The sequence below is a fragment of the Thamnophis sirtalis genome, unplaced genomic scaffold (genome assembly GCF_051295495.1).
Source record: "Thamnophis sirtalis isolate CommonGarterSnake01/CBP01778 unplaced genomic scaffold, rThaSir2_p1.2 scaffold_5, whole genome shotgun sequence".
In the NCBI taxonomy this organism is placed as follows: domain Eukaryota; kingdom Metazoa; phylum Chordata; class Lepidosauria; order Squamata; family Natricidae; genus Thamnophis; species Thamnophis sirtalis.
The window spans coordinates 62,955,297-62,976,302 of NW_028261385.1; the positions used below are offsets into that span (position 1 = coordinate 62,955,297).

The 21,006-nt window shown below is 38.3% G+C and overlaps 1 protein-coding gene across 3 annotated transcripts in view; it reads right to left on the bottom strand.

Annotated features, from left to right (window-relative positions):
• The window catches only part of LRRC2 (leucine rich repeat containing 2), a 74,278-nt gene that overhangs the window by 18,487 nt on the left and 34,785 nt on the right, over window positions 1–21,006 (bottom strand). For all 3 annotated transcript variants that reach the window (XM_014051639.2, XM_014051642.2, XM_014051643.2), the window contains one exon: window positions 19,860–19,996. In XM_014051639.2, coding sequence (XP_013907114.2) covers window positions 19,860–19,996 — 137 coding nt within the window. The remainder of the gene's footprint in view (window positions 1–19,859; window positions 19,997–21,006) is intronic.

Sequence of the window (21,006 nt, forward strand, 5' to 3'; positions counted from 1 at the left end):
TCACTGACTTTGGATTACTCAATGTCTCTCAGCCCAGTTTACCTCAGAATGTTGCTATTATGGGAATAAATTGAAGGAAGCTTTGTAAAAGTGGATGGCCTTTTGTTTCTTCGATCAAGAATCATAGCAGAACTAAATCTGGACAATTAACAAAGTGCTTAAAGATTGCGAGACTTCTCTGAACTGTTTGTTTCATGACATGCTACTTCCTTATTTCAACATAATCTGGAATTATCTGGTATTAGTCATTCATTTCTACAAAGGTCAGTATATACTGAATCCACAGATAAGTTATCTGTTACAGAATAACAGAGTTGAAAAGGACTTTGGAGGTCTTCTAGTCAAACCCCCTGGTCAAGCAGGAAACCCTATACCACTTCAGAAAAATGGCCATCCTATCTTGGTTGTGGCAATTGGAACATTTCACCCCTAGTCGTTCTTTTCATTAAACTAGATATACCCAACTCCTGCAACTGTTCATGTTTTAGCCTCCAGTCTCCTAATCACCTTAGTTGTTCTTCTCTGCATTCTTTCTAGAGATCTAGAGAATATACTGTGTGCACCAATGCTACCCAAGTATCCTGAACAACAATTTAAGGACCATCACAAATGCTTTTGTTGCTATTATACCACTTTCATATGTGCCCGAGTGTTGACTGTTGAATGCAAGTTGTGTTTTATTATTTTATTTTGTTCACTTACTGTTTGTCTTTTGGTATTGCACCCCCTTCCCTGTGATTGTAAGCCGCCCTGAGTCCCCTCAGGGAGAAGGGCGGCCTATAAATCTTAATAAAATGTCTAAAAAAAAAAATGTCTGTACCTCTGTAGGTTACATAACATCCTTTTCAAGCAATTAAATTTCTGGGAATAGTTTACATTCCGAATGAAAATATTCAAATATTGCTATATGTATAGATTATTTTTGGTATTTACATTTCTTCAGAAATTTCAAAATCCTTGGAGTTACAGCCCACTCCCTCATACCATATCTAGTGGCTACTAAATTGGAGAAAGCTGAATTACTTCAAAAATTCTGGATAATAAACTTTCCGGACAATCATTGATGAAGTGCCTCTATTTCTCTATCTAATTGGTTCCACTGCCAATTATTCTTACCACAAGAAAAAAAATCTCTAACATATAAGTTGATGTTGAATGATATTCCCCTGACATTCTGATTAACAAGCTAGCAAAATAATATGCTGAATGGCATGACAATTATATGGAACTGTATCTGACAAAAAAAATCCACTCCAAAAGTGCTCATTATATGATTTCAGGTAAACTGGAATGAAGCACCTAGTAACAATCCATAAAGTTTGGTTTTCTGGGTGGGACTTTTCAAGATTTGTTTTAAACTATTATGGAAAATGATGGCGAGAGAGAGAGCATTATCAAATTTGCACAAGATAAAAATTGGGTGGGTTGTACAATATTCTAAAACCCAGAAACAATATTCAGAATGTTTATAATACATTAAAGGAGGAGGGTGAAAAATCTACCTTGTCATTTAGGAAAAGTTAATTAAATATCCAGATAAAGGAGCAGGGATAGTGTTCCAAAACACAGGAAAATAGTAGTTTCATGATTAAACTTCACCTTGAATACTATATACTTTAAAGTTTTGGTCAAACCAGAAGATAAGCAAAGGATGAGACTGAAAATAAAAAGAGAAGGCTGGGTGAACTTGATATACTTTGCTTTTAGAAAGGATGACTGAAAGGGGAGATAATTTTGATGTTTTGCTGTCCAGACAATTCTGACTTTTTCTACTTCAATGGACAACACTTCACCAGGAGTATCTGTCAGTAACTGTTTTGATTTCTTGTAAGATCATGTTGTGATGTTAATGATAGCATTCATCCACATTGGTTTTTACTGCCTTCTTTTTTTTTTGGCTGTCAGCTTTTCCAAATATCAGTCTATTTGAAAAACTCTTCCTTCCATGTTATACGTCCAAAATTTTAGCTTCCTCAATACCGCTTTTATAGAGTTGTCTAGCTCCACAAGTACTGACTGATTGTTCTCTGGGCTGTCTAATTCTCAACGATTTGCAGTCCAAATGCATTGATTTTTCTTCATTCCATCTTTCTGATGGTCAACCATATGTTACTTCTGGCAAGCTGTGGCTTCCATTTACATCCCTTTGTTGGCAGGAGTATGACAGCAGTCTACAAATTTCAGAAGGGATGTACCACAAAAGAAGGCCGACTCAGAATACTCAGATTAAATTATACAAATGTAGATTCTGGCTGAATGTTAAGAAAAACTCTGTAGCTGTTAGAGCAATTCAACACTTGAACCAGTTTCTTAAGTGAGTATCTCCCCTTTTCAAAATATATTCAGCAAAGGCTAGATAGATAATAATCAGGGATATTTTGATTTAGATGTCTATATTTCTACCCTGAACAGGATGTGGCACTTAATGGAATACCACAAGTTGCTTGTCAAATCATTTGATCAAAAGGAAATATACATCATAATCAATCACACAAATAATCATTCCATAAAAAAGATTACAGTGAACTGGTTGTCCGTTTTCTCTTTAAGAAGAAATTTATCCACATATTTCCAGAAAGGCCTGATCAAAAGTTACAGAGTTTAAAAGCTTTGCTTTGTTTTGCCAAGCCAACTGCTAGACAGCAGAAAGGTATAAAATTAATCTTAACACTATTTCACAACTAACAAGGGGCTCACAAAATGCTAAAAAGCAAATGGAAATATAGCAGATGAGCAATTTATTTACTTGTTACATTTTAAGTTTGCTCGTTTGAAGAAACTTAGGCAATGGTCATGGCACTCATTTCATTTTATGCCTACACTCCCAGGCCTCCTCTCTGTGCCTGACATACCAGAGAGCCCACACTGCTTCAGTGATATAGAGAGCCTTCTTAATTAAATATTACTACAGACAGTATATTCTAGGATTTCCATCACTGAGGGAAATTCCAAGCTGCAGCTGAAGCTGCTTTTCTCCCATGCTGTTTCCAGCTGTTTTTTTAATCCAACCTCTGACATTCCAGTCTGGATAGCAGTAGGTTGGCAACAAGGCTGCACTGATGTGTTGGTTATTCCCCTGCTTCTTGCTCTTCCCTTCCATGTGGAGGAGGTGAATCTCATTAGTTGGCTCCTATCAATCAATACCTGCTTTTTTATTATAGAGATTGTTCTTCCATCACCAATCCTTGTGCCTTTCCTTTAGTTTCACAGATGTTGGGAAACCAGCAGTTTAGTCTAATGGTTAAGGCACCAGTCTAAAAACCAGAAACCACAGGTTCTAGTCCCACCTTAGCCATAAAAGTCAACTGGGTGACTTTGGGTCAGTCACTCTCTCTCAAGTTGCTGTTGTGGGGAAGATAGAAGGAAGATGTGTTGGATATGTTGAGTTATTTGTAAAAATAATAAAGGCAGGATACAAATAAATATTTTTTTTCTTTTAACATCCCTATAATCCCTTGCATAATGGTGGAGTTGGGGCAACTGAATGGAGCTGATGCCTTTCTTGACACCTATGAGGGATTCATAGCAGGTATTTTCTCCTTGCACCCAGACGGAGAAATATCTGCCGCTACCTAGGATCAAACTCAGAGCCTTCAGATTCTGGAGTGAGAGCTCCATAGGCTATCTTGCTTCTCAATACAAATAAATAAGTAAAAATATGGATGCCTCCACCTCTTCTTCTCATGCAATCATTTTAACATTAGAATAGGACCTTTCCTTCCCTCTCCCCTTTCCAGTTCCATTTTGCTATAATAATCAACAGAACTTTTGTTTCAGGATTCCTTTGCAGGTCCATGGAAACTCTGCAGCAAGACAGAGCAGATGCTTCAGTTTCATTATAAACAGAATAGCAGGTATTTATCTGTACTTTGCAATTTAAAGACTTAGAAAAGAAGATTTGCCATAGTGGGGACAAAGCTTGAGAAAGCATGCTTCACTTATTCTAGACAAAAACTAAAAGAGTAACCTGCTGGGAGATGTAAGGCATGAATTTCTAAGACTAAGGGCAGTTTGCCAATTTAGTGAGCTATCATGGGATCAATTGCAAAATTAATTTTGTAAAAAAATAGCAACTGCCAAATGGCAAAGAACTGAACCGCCTATCAGTGCAGAACAAAATAATCACACAAAACAGCAACTAACCATGGGAGGGAAGGGGACATATCAGGTACTGCAACCAATTCAATTTTGGGGTTGGCATTAGAATGGAATAGAATGCTGGAGACCATCCGCTCTGAAGAGCATAAGGTGGCCTGTTGCAGACAATAACAGTTAGGAATCAAAGGTGGAAAACATAAGTGCAGTGTATCTTTGCAATGGACTGAGAGGGGGAAGACAACATTTGTGGATTCCCCATTTAGAAAGAGGGGAGTTTTCCACCTTGACAATGGGCTGAGCAGGAAGTACAGATCTGCTGAGTCAAATATCTATCCAATCAGTAGCTCTGGGATTCCTTGTGTGCCTTTGTTTCTGCCTAGGGCAAAATTTCTATTTGCCAAGGGGTATGTATGTATGTATGTATGTATGTATGTATGTATGTGTGTATGTGTGTGTGTGTGTGTGTATGTGTGTGTGTATTTAAAGTCACAACCCCTGGTATGCCCAAATATGGGAGGAAGATCACACTTCCATTCTCTGTCCTTCGGCTCGTCACAAGAGACCATCCAGACAGAAACCCAATATTTTTTACTGTTGCCTTTTTGTTACATTTGTTGTATTTGTGCTGATAAATAAATAAAGGGAGACTAGTATAGATCTATTTCAAGCTATTTAGCTCTCATCAGCTAGCCATACTCTTACAGGTTCCAATCCCAGTAAGGGAATGGCTAGCTGATGAGAGCTAAATAGCTTGAAATAGATCTATATTAGTCTCCCTTTATTTATTTATCAGCACAAATACAACAAATGTAACAAAAAGGCAACAGTAAAAAATATTGGGTTTCTGTCTGGATGGTCTCTTGTGACGAGCCGAAGGACAGAGAATGGAAGTGTGATCTTCCTCCCATATTTGGGCGTACCAGGGGTTGTGACTTTAAATATATACCTTTCACCCTGGCCTGGCTGATAAGGAGTCGAGCTCTGTAGCTCAATGGTTAACACATCTGCCTTAGAGGCAATAGAGCACAGGTTCGATTCCCAGCAAGGGTATGGCTAGCTGATGAGAGCTAAATAGCTTGAAATAGATCTATACTAGTCTGCCTTTATTTATTTATCAGCACAAATACAACACAAATGTAACAAAGGCAACAGTAAAAATATTGGGTTTCTGTCTGGATGGTCTCTTATGACGAGCCGATGGACAGAGAATGGAAGCAGTGAACTTCCTCCCATATTTGGGCATACCAGGGGTTGTGACTTTATATATATGTATATGTATATGTATATGTATATGTATATGTATATGTATATGTATATGTATATGTATATGTATATGTATATGTATATGTATATGTATATGTATATGTATATGTATATGTATATGTATATGTATATGTATATGTATATGTATATGTATATGTATATGTATATGTATATGTATATGTATATGTATATATGCATATGCTTTTCTTCCCTACTTCTTTCTGAGCTGTTTGCAAACAACTGTTCTTTTACTTTCTGATTCATATCTGATTTTGATGTGTGTCCTTTTATCTTCTGTCATGAAAAACTGTTCTTTTGGGTGTTGATGACAACACATGTTTATAACTTGAAAAGGATTGCAACTGATTCTCAGAGTTAGAGAATTATATTAAAGAGAGCTGAGGAGAGGAGATTGATAAATTTATGTACAGTGAAACTTCAACTTAATGGATCAGTTTGGGGAAGCAGATGTCTGTTACTCTCAGGTATCTCTTGAACTGCAAATGATATCATTTGCATTGGTTTATATAATGATGTTCTCAAGGAAATGGCGTAAGTCTTTAAATAACAAAATTTGAAGGGCAGTTCTCCTATTAGGTAATTTGCAACAATTTATGCCACTTGCACAAATCATGCAAATAGCTACTAGTGCCCTAAAATTAACAAGAATGTTACCTGACTTATTCAGAAGTGAATAATGATTTGGATGAAATCCAAAATGTTACTTTGGAAAGGTGGCTGGTCACAAATTTCATTCGAAGACTGCTGAATCAGTGTTTGTTAAATCATGTTTTTTTTAAAAAAAAAATCCTGCTTTCTATTTATTTTTAAATTCTTAAAACGAAGTAAACTTTACATGTATACCTCAAGTGATAATAGATGGGCCCAATTCTGGTTACAACATCCCACTCATTCTGGGATATTACATAGGTAATCAGAGTGGAAGACCCTATCATTATATTCACATTCTGAACATTCCTGGTCATAAATACCAGAAACATGTTTCTGGTATTCTACCTATCATTCTATGCCTTTGTCTATGTTTCTATGGTTCCATGATTCCATCCATGATTCTATGATTTGAATTAATTAGTTAAACATTACTTGCTTTTTCCATGAATTCCATCTTGGTAAACTTCCCATGTATTCAATGCTTTATTATATTTAACTGATCATATAATGTGGTTGATATGAGGTTGTGTGCCCTGGAAATCTGCAATGTTGATAATATCATGCCAAAAAGGTGTCTTCCTTAAATGTACCAAAAGTGCTTTTTTCAGGAGACAACTGGACTTCCTTGTTTTTCTTTTGAAAACATTTCAGTTCTCATCCAAGAAGATTCTTCAGCTCTGACAGGATAGTGGGGAATGAACAAGCAGCTTGTCAGAGCTGAAAAAACTTCTTGGAAGAGAAGGTAAACTTCTTCAGAAGAAAAAACAAGAAAGTCAATTTGCCTCCTGAAAAAGCACCTTTGGGACAATCATGACCTCGATGACTGAGAATCTCTCAGACTGTCTTCCTTAAACTTTCTAGTCCCTTGCAAATGGGATCTGATTGAGAAATATGAATGGATGGACTAACAGGTGATAAAGTGCCATTGGATATTTTGTTTGAGGCTATATTTAAGAAATGAGAGCCAGTTGGGTGTACTAGTCAAGGTAACAGTCTAGAAACTAGGAAACTGTTAATTCTAGTCCTGCCTTAGTTCAGCTGATTTTGAGTGATTTTGAGTCAGTCACTCTTCTCCGAGAAAGAGACAATGGCAAACCACTTCCAAAAAACTTTGCCAAAAAAACTTGTCAGTTTCCAGGAGTTAAAACTGATTTGAAGGCACACATACATATTTAAGAAATAGCAACTACTGAAACTAGATGACTTGGTTAATTAATTCTTTTGCTCATGGACTTGGAGGAAATAATTATATAATCCTTTTAATAAAGGAAGTCCTATATATTTTATTCCTTTTAGAAGGTAAGTGGATTTCTGCAACACTTGTAACAATTTATTTTTTAAAAAAACCTACATTATCCTTTCATTGTTAGCAGCATTTACCTCCCTTTCTTTCAAGTACTGTCCCTTCTAACTCTAAATCAGCTCTAATGCAGACTGTGCCAGTTAAACTTCCCAGCCACCCTTACTCCTGCCCTGATTTTTATTAACAATTGTCATCTTCGTTTGATAAACAACCAACATTTCTGTTGATCTTCATCATTTAATTTTGAAATGCTGCCTGTGCACATTTCAAAGATCCCACTGCTTTTCGGCTTCCTTTCCTAAGTGGCAAGAGTTGTGTGATTAATGGATGTGTTTTCAGTTCTTCTTTATTTATTTGTGTCATTGAAAAGGATTTGCTGATAAAGTTGCTTGATTGTGGTTTCAGCAGGAACTTCTCATTTCATAGCATATCAGAAATAAAAAGGTCCGTGATCATTTCAATTGTTGATTCACTTTTCTAAAACATTACCATTAATTAAATACATTGGGTTGAATAATAGTATAAACAAACCTATGAAATTAAATGGTACATTGACTTCAGTGGGTCAGAATTTTAAGCGTGACAGTGTCTGAATTCAAGCCATTAGATGAGCCAACATCTGATGAGTTAAATCCTAAAGGAGACACGAATGAATGAAGAAAAATCTGGCTGTTGTCCTCTGTATCATTTGCCTTCCCACTCTGTTTATTATACCTTTAATTCTTTAAGTTGTGCATTTCTAGTCTCTCTGCTGGAATGCACAGTTTTTCTGGAAGGCATTACTTTTCTGCAAATCACAGGCTACAGAAGTAAAACAAAGGCTCTGCAAAACAATGTAGAATGCTATTTATTGTCTAGCAATGCCAGTTCTTATATCCAAAAAATTTTTATTGCAGGTTTGCAGGTTATTATTGTTCAGCAAAAGGCAATATAATGATGGGCGTTTCCATCCCACAATCTTTCTGTTTCTCAACACTTTAAAATGCAGTTTAATTTAAATGTGCTTTATTTTCATTTCATCATCATCTTTAAGGATAAATAAAGTTTATCTATTCATCACAAAATCTTATATACTGCCACCCTACTTCCAGATTCCAGACAGTACATTAGTTTTACAAAAATATGCAAATCGAAGGAGCTATACCAATTTACCACATTATTTTAACTAGCCATCCTTCCACACATTTAGAATTTTGCAGCACCAAATCCTGCTCTTTTATTCTTCCCCTTCTGCCTCAAATTGCTATGTCTCATCTCTTAGCTTCCATCAACTGTGCACTAATGAAGCTTTCTTAGTCCTCACCGCCACAAAAATAACATTTAACAAATCAATAGCACTTTCACACATGCACACAGTTGTTGTTGTTGTTGCTGTTTTTATGGTCCTTTCTTTCTCAAGCAGGTGCGTGAGGATCAGCAGCAAAGACAAATCAATATGAAAATGAATGCATTGAAAAGTTATTCAGTTGCCATGGTGCCATACTGTCATTACATTCTAAACATTATTGTGGAATGACATGTATGTGATTGTGGCAAGCTGAGATTTTTTTTTCATTCAGCTGCTTTTCCAAATATGCCCATGGGAATATTTTGCTACGTTGTGTGGAATTGCCAAGGAGGAAATGAAAGATGATAAATTTTAACCACCGTGACCCTGAAAGTTTGACAATAACAACCCATAAATAAACAATAGAACACTGGAAGCTCAACGAGGAAGTAAGTATGTTTCTAGCATAGAGAGAAAATTCTACCTGTTGACTGAGCTAAAAACCCAGGAAACAAGATTTCCCTCCAAGAGGAAATAGATCAGCTCCGTGGATTGCTCAGGTTTAAAGAAACCTGGTCCTTCTCAGTTCAGATTTTAGGAAGTTAGCACCCACCCCTCTCCCAGGAAAATGAAATATTTTAGGAAATATTAAAAAGGGCAGAATATTTCCCCTAAAAGGGTGGCAAAAACTCACAAACACCCCCTTTGCTAATGGACCATTAAGGCCTGAGCCAGTTTATCTGCAACACAAAAGACATGGCCTCCAAGACATAATAGGACGCAACTAGCAACAGAACTCACCACATGGCACCTGGGGAGATTATATCAAGTTTCAACCAGGCCTCGGACACAGTCAACTGTCAACCTACAAAGCTAGCTAAGACCCCCACTGCCCCCTGGGAGTCTGACAGGCAATGGGATACATTTCTTGGACAGGAACAGGAAATTCTAAGGTGGGACCCAAGAGAGAATATAAAACTCAGGCTCTTTCAGCATCTCTCCCCTTTTTTTTATTCAAGGTCTTCAAGGCATGTGACCCCTTTTCTCCCAGGACCTCAAACCATGTGGTCAATAAACCTTCTCTCCAAGCAACTTCCATGAATCTAAGGACTTTTTCTCCAATTGGAACGGAACTCAGAAGGATATTTCTTCCAACAAGATAGGATAATAATATTGGATTTTCTCATTTGGAAAAAGAATGATGTGAAGGAAATAAAAATGGCTCCTTTGGCATTCTGAGAACTCCCTGTCTGTTTATGTGTTTTCCTATAGGCAGATTCGCATGGGTATACTGAAGTCCCTCATGAATTTCCCCTTGTACTGTCTGCTTCCTTTCAATTCAACACCCCTGTCATGACTATTACAGGGTATTATAGTATTAATTTCCTCTTTCTTTCATATAGTGAAACAGTATTACTTTGAAAGGCTTTTTGCCTGGTATAAAAACCAATAATTGAAGCCCTGGATGTGTGAAATAGGAAATGACTACTTAAGAAACAATCAGTAATAGCATCATGCTATACTAAACAGAAAGCATTAGAGATAGAAAGAACAAATCTTTTTGCTCTTACTCTTGCTGCAGCTATATTTGCAATTCTACAAGACAGATTAGAAACAAGAAGGAAAGAAGAGGCCAGAAAATACTAGAATGCAAATGGAATGAAGGTTGAAAGAGTGAAGATTTTAAAAGAAAGGTTGAAATAATTCAAGGGGAACTAAATATGGCCTCCAGAATAAAGAGATTTCATGCAAGAAATCTCAGCCTTGAAAGCTGTTCAAGAAGATGGGAAACCAAGCCAATAGCAGAGCGACCCCTTGTTATCTCTATAGCTTTGGTATGGGGATGCTCTATACCAGCTTTCAGATTGTGCAGTGTTGGCATGGGATAAATCTATGCCATCAAGCTGCACAAGTTGGAAAGTTGGCTTTGAAGTTTGCTCCTTCAAAGAAACTTTTGGGAACCATTGTCTTTGGTTGCTTCATATTTTGAACTGGCCTCAATATTACATGGATTTTCACAGAGCTGAATTGCCTTCCTGTCCAGAATATCATGCATAGCCATGATAAAACCCCACAATAAACTGACAACATCAATTTTAAATCAAAGATGAGAAAGAGGTAAGCTGCAGGATATCAGATAGCAAATGTCACTAGCTGGTATCGGATTGTACTTAGTACCATCCAGGAAGGTACACCTGAGGCTGCAAAACAAGAGTGCATGTTCAGAATTATTTGACTCAAAATTACTTACATTTTGCTGTGTATCCATTTTTTTTCCTTTGTAATTTAAACCACCAGAGGATCATGAGGAATCTAGGTTTTTTTTTAAAGAAGGGCAAACTATGCAAATAAGACTAAATTCAGCCCATCCCCAACTTGTCCTGAATTATTTTAAATTCATGTTTCCCTTTAATTGCTATTTTTTTTTAAAAAAAACAAAACACCCATTTGTAGCTTGCAGAATCAACTAATATGGAAATGTTGCCCCAGAGGAAAAGACTCTGAAATTACTAATCAACAATAATTTAATGTAACCAGAAGCCCCAGCGATGGAAGCTGTTGTTTTATTTTTCACAAAAAAATTAAAAACTCTTTCTTGAAGCATAAGGTAAATCAATCATTGCTTCCTAGAGGACAAGCAGAATGTTCTTACCAAAGTAATTTTATTTGCAAACATTGGAATTCATACAATCCACCAACAACCCAGTCACTGCAAAGGGCATGATAAAACTCTCCTTGGCAAGATCCTTTTATTGTATTGGGGTGGGGTGGGGTGGGGGGAAACAATGACTGTTCATTTCAGGGTTGAAAATATTAAGAATGCTTTAAAAGATAATATCAGCAGCATAGACCTCTGGAAGGGGATAGGAATGTCAGATGTGAAATAAATGTCAGGGGAAAGATGGGAGGTAAATGTTAAAGCACAGCTAAAAAAAAAACCCTGATCTTTAGCAATGTGCTATTATAGCAGCAACATTTCAGTCAGTGATACTTTGAAGATGCTATCAGCTGGGCTGATGGATGACGGTGTTGCAAAATGGCAATTGCTTACAGGTAGAATTATTGAATCGTATTTCCACGGTAACTGGAGAAACTACATTTTTTATGCTTCCTCAAAACAGCATTACGCTTTTTCAAAACCATTTATGATCATAATTACAAACTTTTTTATATCTTTATGGAAGTTGAACCAAACACATTCAGATACTTATTAGAACTAGTCCAGTGTTTCTCAACCTTGACGACTTTAAGTCCTGTGGACTTCAACTCCCAGAATAGCTGGCTGGGGGATTGAAACCACTTGGGAGTTTATCTGTGTCCTCAGGGTCACCTGAGCAGTGCTCCTAGCTCCTGTAGTCTGCAATTTTTCCTCTGGTAATCCTTTCTACTTCCACACCATTCAAAGGGTATTCACCCCAAATTGTATAGCTAGAAGTCTGTAGAGACTTTTAGATAGAATCCTTCCATTGCCCACTATCCTGTCAGAGCTGAAGAAACTTCTTGGATGAGAAGTGAAACATCTTCAAAAGAAAAAAATGGGAAAGTCCAGTTGTCTCCTGAAAAAGCACCTTTGGGACAACCATGACCTGGATGATTGGGAATTTCTACAGACATAAAATGTAGCTTAAAAAAAACCCAGCCAGAACAATAATTCAGTTTCAAACTTAGCAAGTCAAGGAGCTGAGCTAATGCTAAAACAGCACCCCAAGATACAATACAATAGCAGAGTTGGTAGGGACCTTGGAGGTCTTCTAGTCCAACCCCCTGCCTAGGCAGGAAACCCTACACCATTTCAGACAAATGACTATCCAACACCTCCTTAAAGACTTCCAGTGTTGGGGCATTCACAACAAAGTGCTTCAGTGCTTTTTCTAAACTAAGAGCTGTGCTTATCCTTTAAAGGGGATGCAATGAGTTCCCTTCTGAATATTTTTGGTGCGACTTACACAACATCTAAATCAATCTGCAGTCTGTTCTGTTTGGATGTAAGTAATATTAAACAAGCTCATACAATTACTTTCCAATTGCATCTTTAATCATTTTCCTACGTTGTCATGTTAAACAATATTGTAATTTGTAAACAAATGTGAGAAATCTTTAGGAGCCACAACCAAGGCATTAGAAGAACTTCTTGGGAATTTCCACCCTGCCTATTTACAAAATTTTCAGATCCTACCCTTCTCTTTGGCTCTATCTGCAATGTGAAGTGCCAGGAAGGAAGACTGATCAGGAATACCATATATAATTGTGAGTGAAGTCCTTCTGGATCTGAAGCCTTTCTGCTTAAAAGAGCAAATCTGAGGAGAAATTGCTTCCTTTCTCTTTCTGTAGAAAATAAAGCACCTGCTGAGTCAGTTAAAACAAGGTTTGCTTCGCTTTGACTTAGAGTCCAGAGTATGTGGAGAATAGAATTCTTTTCTGAGATTGGATTGAGTTTTCCATTACTAGAACAAAATATTTTGTGTTAGGTTTTTTTTCCAGATTTGTTCAAGAAAGTTTTGATGCAGAACAGCTTGTTTGTTTGCCTATAAGTTTTGTAGCAATCAGAATAGGCAGTTATGCTCATTAAAGCTTGAAGTAAAAGAACACAGCAAATGGGGCTAATGCTTATAGAATTCTCTTATAACAGTTTAGCATCTGCAGATACAATGAACCCATCTGCCTTGAATCAGAAACTCTTTCAATTTCTAGAAATTCTGTCCTTTAGCCCTGATTGAACCAGAGAGGATGTTCCCCCCCCCCAACAAGCTGCTATTGATAAAAGCTAAAAAATAGATACTGCCTGAAATGATGACTCCTTTTCATCCCTCTCATTTGGATGCACTGCACTAGAACTCAACTTTTTGCCTCCCCTAACATTTTCAACTTGCCTTTCCCTGGGAAGAAAAATGGCGATATTCACAATGTTCTTATTTGAATTACATATAATAGATTTAAAAGCATTGAAGGAAGGCTGTCTTAGGTTCTTCCCTTGGGTTCTTTGCACATGCTTCTTTCATCTCTCCAAACATTTATAGGACTTCATGTGGTGCTAATGCTTCTGTGGAAGCCCACTTGACATTTGAGCCCTCGCACCTGCTTTTTGCTTTTCACACCTTCCTACTAATATTGAAAAAAGAAAATATAGGTGATGTCAATATCAACACCCTAAACTCTCCTGTTTCTCTAGAACTCAGCTGTTCCTTTTCATAAACTGTCAGTCATTTGGTAAAAAGGGAGAGTGAAAGATTTGGCACAGGTTTTACATGCATGTGCCTTCCACTTCACAGGACAGGAGAGAAATGTCAGCTTGGAAAAGTGGGATTCTAAAGGTTTTTAATTGTGCAATTCATCTACTTAAAATATGGAATAGAAATAGAAGGGTGTTTAGGTGATGTAATTTACTGAATTGATATTTACTTATCCCAGAGGTGGGTTGCCAATTTGTTTACTACTGGTTTGGGCACACTCCCACACCATGACACTTCTGCACATGCACAGAAGCGTCCAGGTGGGTGGTCGGAGGCTCCTGCCACCACCAGTGGTAGGTTACTACTGGTTCGGACTGGTCCAGCTGAACTGGTAATGGTTTGGCGATCTGAGTCACTGGAACAATCAGTGACCCAGGCCTGCCACACCCCCAATCTGATTCTCCAGGTGCCACCGTAAGTGCCGCCATCTTATTTTTCACTTCTGCTCATGTGCAGAACAATTTTTATTGCATTGTGCATGCGCGCGCAGTGTGCCCACGAACCAATTGGCAGTAGTGACTGCCAGAACCCATCCGTGGCCACTGCTACTACCAGTTTGCCCAATCTGGAGCAACCAGGAGTAACCCACCTCTGACTTATCCCCCCCAAAAACTCTTATTTTCTCAACAGTTCTGGACTGTGTTCCCTCTTTGACAAAAAAATCTATTAAAAGATGCAAAAGTCTTTTGATTGGTGATGTTTGGAGCCATTGGTCTGGAAATGACAATATGAATTGCACAGTATCCTTGCTTGGATTGTGCCCCTTCTTATTTATATAAATTTTATATAATTTATATACAATTATATAAATTCAGATCTACTAACCAAGTCTACATTTCAGTGGTGAAATTCAAAAATTTTCCCTACTGGTTCTGTGAGCATGACCTAGTGGACCTGGCTTGGTGGCCATATAACTGGGTGGGCGTGGCTTGGTGGTCATGTGACTGGGTGAGTGTAGCTGCACAACTGACTCACACACAATGTAAAAGCAGCTGGACTTCACACAAAATGGCCCCTGCAACAAGCAGGAACCTCACAGACAATCAAGCATAGCTGATTGTCACACAGCTGATCAATAGTAAAAAAATGCTTTAAAAAGTAAAAAAAAAAGTTCCAACGATCATGCTGGCACAGCTGATTGTCACACAGCTGATCGTTGGAACTTTCTTTTTACATTTTTAAGCATTTTTTTACTACCGGTCCAGGCGAACTGGCCCGAACTGCTAGCATTTCACTCCAGCTACATTCCAGGGGTTTTTTTGTTCGTTTGTTGGAGGTTTTTTGCAGTCACTGACCAGTATTACAAGTGCAGATAGTTGCAATCAAAGATGATGAAACAAGTAGGTCAAACTCATGGGCCACAGGCCTGATGCATTACATGCTGGCCACAGCCATGCTCGGTTTAGAGAAAGGGGGAAAAGTTGTGATACATCATGTGATACTGTCATGATGATGCAAGTTTGACACCCCTGAAGTAGGGTAATATATGATAGGCAAAAACTCAATATTTTTTAAAATGTTTGACCCAAAGCCTTGGGGATGCTCTCCAGTTAAATTACCCACCCGCAATCAACCAGGTCTGCTGAAAGTAGACAGAAAATTACTCTGCTATCTAGAGTTGGGCAACCATAACAAAAGAAAAAGGCTTGTCCAGGAAGTCTATTTCTGGTGTGGTGTTGTATAGTTGTCTCCCTTTTTTTTCATTGGGGGCTCTACTTCCATCCTGTCAGCACTGATTTTTATTTTGTTTTAAAATAAAAGTATAGCTTGTCTTCACAAAGAAGAATAAGATACTGGTGAAGCTGGTTGTATCTTAACAGTTTTATACATTGCTAATTAAAGGCCTCTACATTCTGCAGTAGAACTTTATCTGGGGATCAGCCTTTATGAGAATTGTTGCATCTCTATAGTATAATGAAGTAGCACTCAGCCTTTAAAACATATACTAGGAAAGAAAGTAACAATTATCTTTAAAAAGCATGTTGGTAAATCTTTTTTTTTAACTTACAAGAAATCTAATAGGAAGTGAGCTCTTAGCTGTGGGACCTTAAGCCTTTTTCCTCAATATAGTTCTTTCTCAGAAGGGCTTCTCGTGACTGCATTTAATCTAAGAACAAGTGTTTTCATTTCCATCTCATTTTTAATAATAGAAAAGCAGTGCATGTTCTATTTTTTAAAAGCAACATTCCATTTGATTTGTGTGTGTGTCACAATCTATTAACACATAGGGTTCAATTTTCATAGACACTTGCTGACAGGTGTCTTTGGTATTTGCACAAGCCAACACACATTGTCCAAATGTCATCAGTTACTGCAGGAGACATTCCTGCCAAATGAAATATTGCATTTTTTTCAATGATGAAATACTGTGCATTAATTTGCTGAAGAATGTAATTTCCATATAATTGGCAATTTGCCTTGCCATTGTCTAACAACTTTGAGTGCTCCAAATAATCTGAGGAAACCCAAAGGGCATTTTTATAAGTGACATTAAAATGTTCCAGTTCTATAGAAATGGGGAATGTGTACCAGAAAGCACATTCTCTGTGGTTCTCTTCTATTGATTCTATGTTTCTTAAATAGTATTCAAAAATGACACTTCCTTGACTAAGAAATTCCACACCAGAAAACTGATCATAACAGAAATATATTTGCTTTAAAGCAGAGATGAGCTTGATGCATTTTTATAGAATGTGATATTAAACATTCTAAGCTTTTAGTTCTTTTAGGTTAAATCATTTTACTTCATATTGCCAGTCTTCTTTATGAAAAGTAGGTTACTAAACAAAGAAACAAAATACATACATACATACATACATACATACATACATACATACATACATACATACCAGTGGTGCGTTCCAGATCCCATTCCAACCGGTATGGTTGGAACAGGTCCAGCGCACGCACACATATGTCGTACCTGCCTCTGACACCTCCGCAAGCTTCCACGATGCTCCAGCTGCTCGGCAGAGCGTCACGCAGGTGCCGTACACAGAAGCGCCAAAGGCTTAAAGACAGGTAAGGAGCTCGGGCAGGTGGGCCCTCTGTAGCACCATACCGGAATGGTACCCAATGCTCCGGGCAGGCTCCGGTACGCCTGCAACCCACCACTGATACATACATACAGTTTACAATTTTATACAATGATACAATTTTAAACAGTCTCTATGTGAAAGATACTATAATCCTGAGATTAAAACATTTGGTTCACATATTAATATTGCTCACTGCATAAACTTTCACACACACACATACACACACACACTTATACACAAGGTGAGTCAATGACATTAGCAAGTATTGCAGGTTCAATTGTCAAAAGAAAATTCAGGACCATGTAAATTGGAAACATACAGAAGAGGCATTCATCCTGCAGTGGATAGACAATGCCTAAAATGATGATAGGCTTATTCACATACATCCAACACCCTACACCCGTGATGGTGAACCTATGGCATGCGTGCCACAGGTGGCACGCAGAGCCTTCCCAGTCCAGTTCCTCTGCATATGCGTGTGTGCCTCCCGCTGGCCAGCTGGTGTTTGGGTCTGCCATGCATGTGCAGGGGTGCATGATGTGTGTGTACATGTGCAGAGGGGGCACATGAATGGGGGCACTGGCATTGCATTTTGTGGCACCCCCGCAACCCATTTTGGTTTCCAGATTGGTGCAGGAGGCCTTCTGGGTCCAAAACGGGGTGCAGAGGGCCTTGCGTGGTACCTCTGCATGGCGCCCCCGCACCTGTTTTTGGGCCTGGAAGCCAAAACAGGGTGCGAGGGCACCCCACAAGACTCTCCTGCATTCTGTTTTGGGCCTAGAAACCCTCCTGCACCAATCTGGAAGCAAACAATGGGTGAGGGGGCGGGGCTCATGCACAGGAGGGAGGAGCATGGGGGATCACACGCACATTGCATGTGGGCATGCTGTCGTGCGCACACACACACACACACACACACTTTGGGCATGTGATGACAAAATAGTTAGCCATCACTGCTCTACACACAAACACAAACACACACGGCATCATTTTAGTGTTCTAATATTTGTGCCTCCTTCCTTGAGGACATAGGAAATAAAATGGCAAGTTTGGGGGGGGGTGCAATGGGCATGTAGGTGTACATGTTAGACAATGTTATCCTAATTTAGCACCAATCTCTAGTATGAGCTCTTCAGAGTGCCAAGATATACTTTAAAATCATCATATAATTGCAAACCTATGTTTGATAATTAAACCAAGAACTAAATCACATCATTTTAAAAAAAAATTAAACCTTTTTGTTTTTTGTAACATTTTATCAGACTAAATATTCAAATGCAGCCTTAAGCCTAATATTCCAAGTTCATCATAACACACTAAGTAAATTATGCCATCTTTAAATCAGTAATGCTAGTCAGTGCTTAGCATCTCCAGCAAAAATTAATAGGCTTCTTAGGAGCTATTAATGAAATAAAAGAAATCAAATGCAATAGAAATGGTCTCAGTGAGCATGCCTCTACTCATCTTGCAGAGGGAGCAATAGAAAAATACTATTACAATTATTATGATTTTACTCTGCCCTCTGTTAGGCATATAACAAGACAAGCATATGGGATTTTGGCCACATCAGATGGATTGAGTACATATTCCTAATATTTTTACAGAATATTAAATAATTTTTCTTTTCCTAAAACATCTAAGCAATTTGTAAAAGATTTCAGCTTCAACCGTGGGCGCTTCCTGATAGGAATGTATATAGGGGTGGACTGCTATGGGTTTGCCGGGCTTCAGAAGAACCCATAGCTAACACTATGGCCAATTCAGAGAACCTCCAAATCCCACTGCTGGCTGGCCCTGCCCCACCCCTCCCAGGAGACTCCGGGTGGCTCATTTTGAATGCAAGGTAAGTGCAGGGCAGAGGCTCGAGGAAGGGGGGAAATATGCCTCCTGAAAGTTCTGTTTCTGACGTCCCAAGCCTGGGGGAGACAATTTTCACCCTTCCACAGGCTTGAGGAAAGTCTCCGAAATGCCCCACCACCACCACCTTGGTGCAGGAGGCTGACTAGGCCACACCCACCCTGCAACCCAGCAAAGAACCAGTTGCTGAAATTTTTGAAGATTACCCCTGGATGTATATCCTTTCATGACTGAGCTGATCCTCACTGAATATGGAGATCAGCTCAGTCCTGAAAGGGTATAAGTCCCCATCTAGAAGTGCATATTGTGACTATGTCATCAAGGAGCTAAGATTTAAGCTAACTGAAATGACCCAGAATTGATGCTGTTTGGATGCTTCTAGATGACAAAGTCACAACATGCAGTGAACTCAGGTTTCAGGCCTTGACTATATTCTGTGAATTTCATGAAAACGCCAACATTTTGATGCTGTGCTTTGAACTAGGCAGCTTTAGAGTTTATTGAAAGGAGTGAGCACTCAGTTCCCATCTGTAAATAGTCAACAAAAGTAATGGGGCAGGAGAGAAGGCTAGCTAGGTCCCTGCAAGAACTGTGGACTTAAAATGAAATAAATCACTAAATAATTTGATCTCCTCCATCCCAACTTCTTCTTTGTCAGGTCAGGAGTCTTAGGTGACAGGAATTTTGGTTGTCTGGAAATGCCCTGAATTTTTGCCAAGCCATGTTTTGCTGCTAATGGCAGTCTTGAAACCAAGCCAAATATTTTTAACCGGCCAAATCTTCATGGTATAGCATGGCTCCAGCTGTCTGCATAATTTTGTTTTTCATGGCACAAAGCCATTCACATAATTAGCCTTAAACAAAGTATGTTTTGGCATAATTTGGTCTTCTGTCCACAAGCACATACAGATTCAGAATCTGTCATAGGTAAACAAATTCATATCTCATTTACTGAGGTTCATTATTTACATGACTTCTAAAAATGAGGTAGTTAAATCATCATTGAGCCATAGAATACATTTGTAATGGTGTAATACTTAACATGGTCTTAGTTAATTGGGAATCAAAGTATCTTTAAACATTCCATTCTTCAGTTGATTAACATATCAAAAGTGAACTCAAAGTCTTACTTCAAATGGAAGCTCCATTAGTTCTAAGTTTCCAGATAAATCAAGTTTTTCAAGATTCTCGCAGTTTCCCAGTTCTGGAGGGATAGTCTTCAAATGGTTGAAACTTACATTCAACTCTTTTAGGTTTTTTAAACAACCTGTCAAAAGAAAGTGAGTTAAAATTAGCTGAGCAATAATTCAATTGAGTGTAAAAGCAGGAATAGATACGGTCATGTTAATGGGAGCAGAGAGTTCTGATGATTAAAATTAATAATAAATTAATAATTAGAATTGTTATCTTTTTTTAAAAAAAGCCTTATTTAATTAAACAAAAGAAAAAAAATACAGAGAATGAGATACTATATATGTATATGGATGTCTTATTCTATATAAGGTTTGACATAATGTGTCAATAAAAGATGGCCATATTTCATTATAACTGTCCATATATAATCTACATTGTAAGCAACTTGTTCATAAGTTACAAGAAACATCAGTCTTTAATTCACTGAGTAATTGGGGCCATAAATTTATCTTTCCAATATTGAAGAACAAGTCTTTTAGCAATAAATAAGGCACAGAGAATTCATTTTCACTGCCAGCTGTTAATTTTCATGTATCAGGGGGCTTCGAGGGGAGGGGCTGCCGCCGTCGGGAGCTAAGTAAAGCTCCTGCCAGGACTCTGGTTCGTATATCTTATAAGATCTATAGATATCTCCCCTTTCTGGCAGAAAGGGGCAGGGAGAAGGTCAGTCGTTAGGATCTCTTTGTAATTCATAGCTTTTTTTTTGCTGTGAATGGAGAAGAGGTTCAACATTAGCTGAGCCTTTACTCCGGCCAGTTTTCCGCGCTGCTTTTTTTTGCAGCCTAGGCAGATTGCCTCCCCCCCAGGACAAAACTAAGCTATTTAAAAGCCAATTCGGGCGGGGAACATTCCCGAGGAACTTTCTCTATTACTATTTAAAATACCAGCTTCAATCTCGCAAAAGGCTCCCTTTCTTCTTTTTTTAACTGCGTCACAAGATGGCGATCTCGTAGCTTTTGTGCTTGATCTGACGCAGCTAGCTGACCCTACTCTCCTGAAGGCTTCTCCGTACTAATTGCTAAAAGATTATCTGAGGGGAGCACAGACTTTGATTTTTGGCTCGCTGGATTGCTTGTCTTTTAT